General features: G+C 37.3%; 1 protein-coding gene across 1 annotated transcript; it reads left to right on the top strand.

Annotated features, from left to right (window-relative positions):
* Positions 1–256: 256 nt before the first annotated feature.
* On the top strand, positions 257–2,220 carry SARC_08536 (hypothetical protein; the record flags this gene model as incomplete). Its single annotated transcript, XM_014297487.1, has 4 exons — positions 257–346; positions 677–776; positions 2,010–2,178; positions 2,205–2,220. Coding segments are annotated over 4 exons (375 nt in total), but the record flags the coding sequence as incomplete, so codon positions are not given.

Genomic DNA, 2,220 nt, shown 5'->3' with positions numbered 1-2,220 from the left:
TATGCGCGTGTGTATGTGTGTTTGTGTGTGTGTACTAGTGCGCACATCAATCGATAGTGACAGGTGGTGCAAGCCATATGTAGTGGTTTTGTAATAAGAAATCTTCTCAAATACTATTGTCTTTGTTTAGTTTTCTGTCTTCTATTCCAACGCAGGGTGGTATGACAATAATCCATAGGAAGTTCAAAGTAAATTTGTTAGTTGTAATGCTTTATTTTAATTTGTTGTTATGCTTTATTCTTGATTTTTAACGCAGGGTTGTACACCATTCTACGGCGGTAGCACTGTCTATGTGCGCCAAGTGACGGGTGCACTCGACTTCGACGGTACCTACACAGACAACCACGTATGTACCGAACACGTCTATCATGACAATGAAAGTTGTATAGCAAGTTTGTATATTTATCATATAAATGAAAGTACCAAAAACTTTATTTAGCAGGTTTGTATATTTATCATAGAAATAGAGGTACCAAAACGTGTTTATCAAGAAACCTACAGTAGTAAAGCAGGTTTGTATATTTATCATAGAAATGAAAGTACCAATGTAAAAAAAAACATGAGAATATATGTAGTATAGCACGTTTGCATAGTTGTGTAGATTTTTGCCTGTATATATGCATGCTCGTGATTTGGCTGTCTGTTACTGATGGCAACGATATTCCTTGATACACAGGTGTATTTCAACCATGGGCAAGGGGGTGTGCTGCACTTGGAATATGTCGCTGCGCCTGCTTCAACAATCAAAGGCACTTTCCGTAACAATTCGGCGACAGGTATGTGATCTGGTGAATTATTATTTGAGAAGATGCAAACTTGTAGTCTACTTCTCTAATTAAGGTATAAAGTGGTCTTCAAATACGTATGCATGGGCCAGAGATTGTGTTAGTGAAGATTGAGATTTCCTAATGCAGATACGTGTATTAGTAAAAGTATGTGCTTGCTGGTCAATAAATGCGTATGCTTGATTCAGAGAACATGCCGGTTTAATTATTGATCGAAATGGACGTTTCAAATTTACGTTTTTATTTAACGTATATGCTGGTCAGTGAGCACACATATTTGAGCCGGAGTGTTGTATATACAAATAGAGACGACATATTTTTATGTATTAAATACTGATGTACATCAAGGGTCGTAAACGATGAAAGCAGGAGGTATCTATCTAGAGCTCAGTTTGGATCTTATACCTATATCCTTTCGCATTATTTAAAGAAGTATTTAAGCGTAGATCATCGATCCAGTGTTTGTTCAAACACGGACACACACATACATCTTCAAACAATTGCATAACACATGTATGCCTTCAATCGATACATTGATCTACAAATGTAGACACGCATATAGAGACGAGCTAACTTTTTATGTATGTTGCATGCGTTGTATCATATATAGTGGCTCGTTTTGATGCATGTTTTTCTATTCTTCTGTGGCACATAAAGAAACTTATGACATATTTGGTTTTGTCACCTAACAGCATTCACTTTTCATAAAAAAAATTATAATACAAGCACGACTTTTTATAAACACATGCAATCATGGCCATCTGCCAACATCCTTGGCTATTACTATCTATGTGACTCATACACATCCGCGTTCATACACATGTCGCTTTGTCATGGCCATCTACTGCATGTTCAGTATTCACACATATCTTGTACTAAACATACATACATACACATGTAGCTTTGTCATGGTCATCCACTGCATGTTCAGTATTCCCGCATATCTTGTACTAAACATGCATACATACACATATCTTGTACTAAACATACATACATACTGCATGTTCGGTATTCACACATATCTTGTACTAAACATACATACATACTGCATGTTCGGTATTCACACATATCTTGTACTAAACATACATGCATACACAGATCTTGTACTAAACATACATACATACTGCATGTTCAGTATTCACACATATCTTGTACTAAACATACATACATACTGCATGTTCAGTATTCACACATATCTTGTACTAAACATGCATACATACACAGAGGCCGGCGCAGTGTCTATTGCGGTGCAAGAGAGTGACACAACTGTGACCATTGATGGGTTATTTGAGGACAACAGTGCTATCGATCCCTTTGGTTTCTGTGGCACTCGTGGGGGTGCGCTCTCCATCAGACGAGTGGGCGACAACTCCATTATGACCATCACAGGTGAGTGTGTATAGTATTGTATTAACCAAGCTCATGTATGGTATAA

The sequence above is a fragment of the Sphaeroforma arctica genome (assembly GCF_001186125.1).
Source record: "Sphaeroforma arctica JP610 unplaced genomic scaffold supercont1.777, whole genome shotgun sequence".
Classification (NCBI taxonomy): domain Eukaryota; class Ichthyosporea; order Ichthyophonida; genus Sphaeroforma; species Sphaeroforma arctica.
The sequence above is the reverse complement of the archived record's forward strand: the minus strand, read 5'-3'. Positions and strand labels throughout refer to the sequence as shown.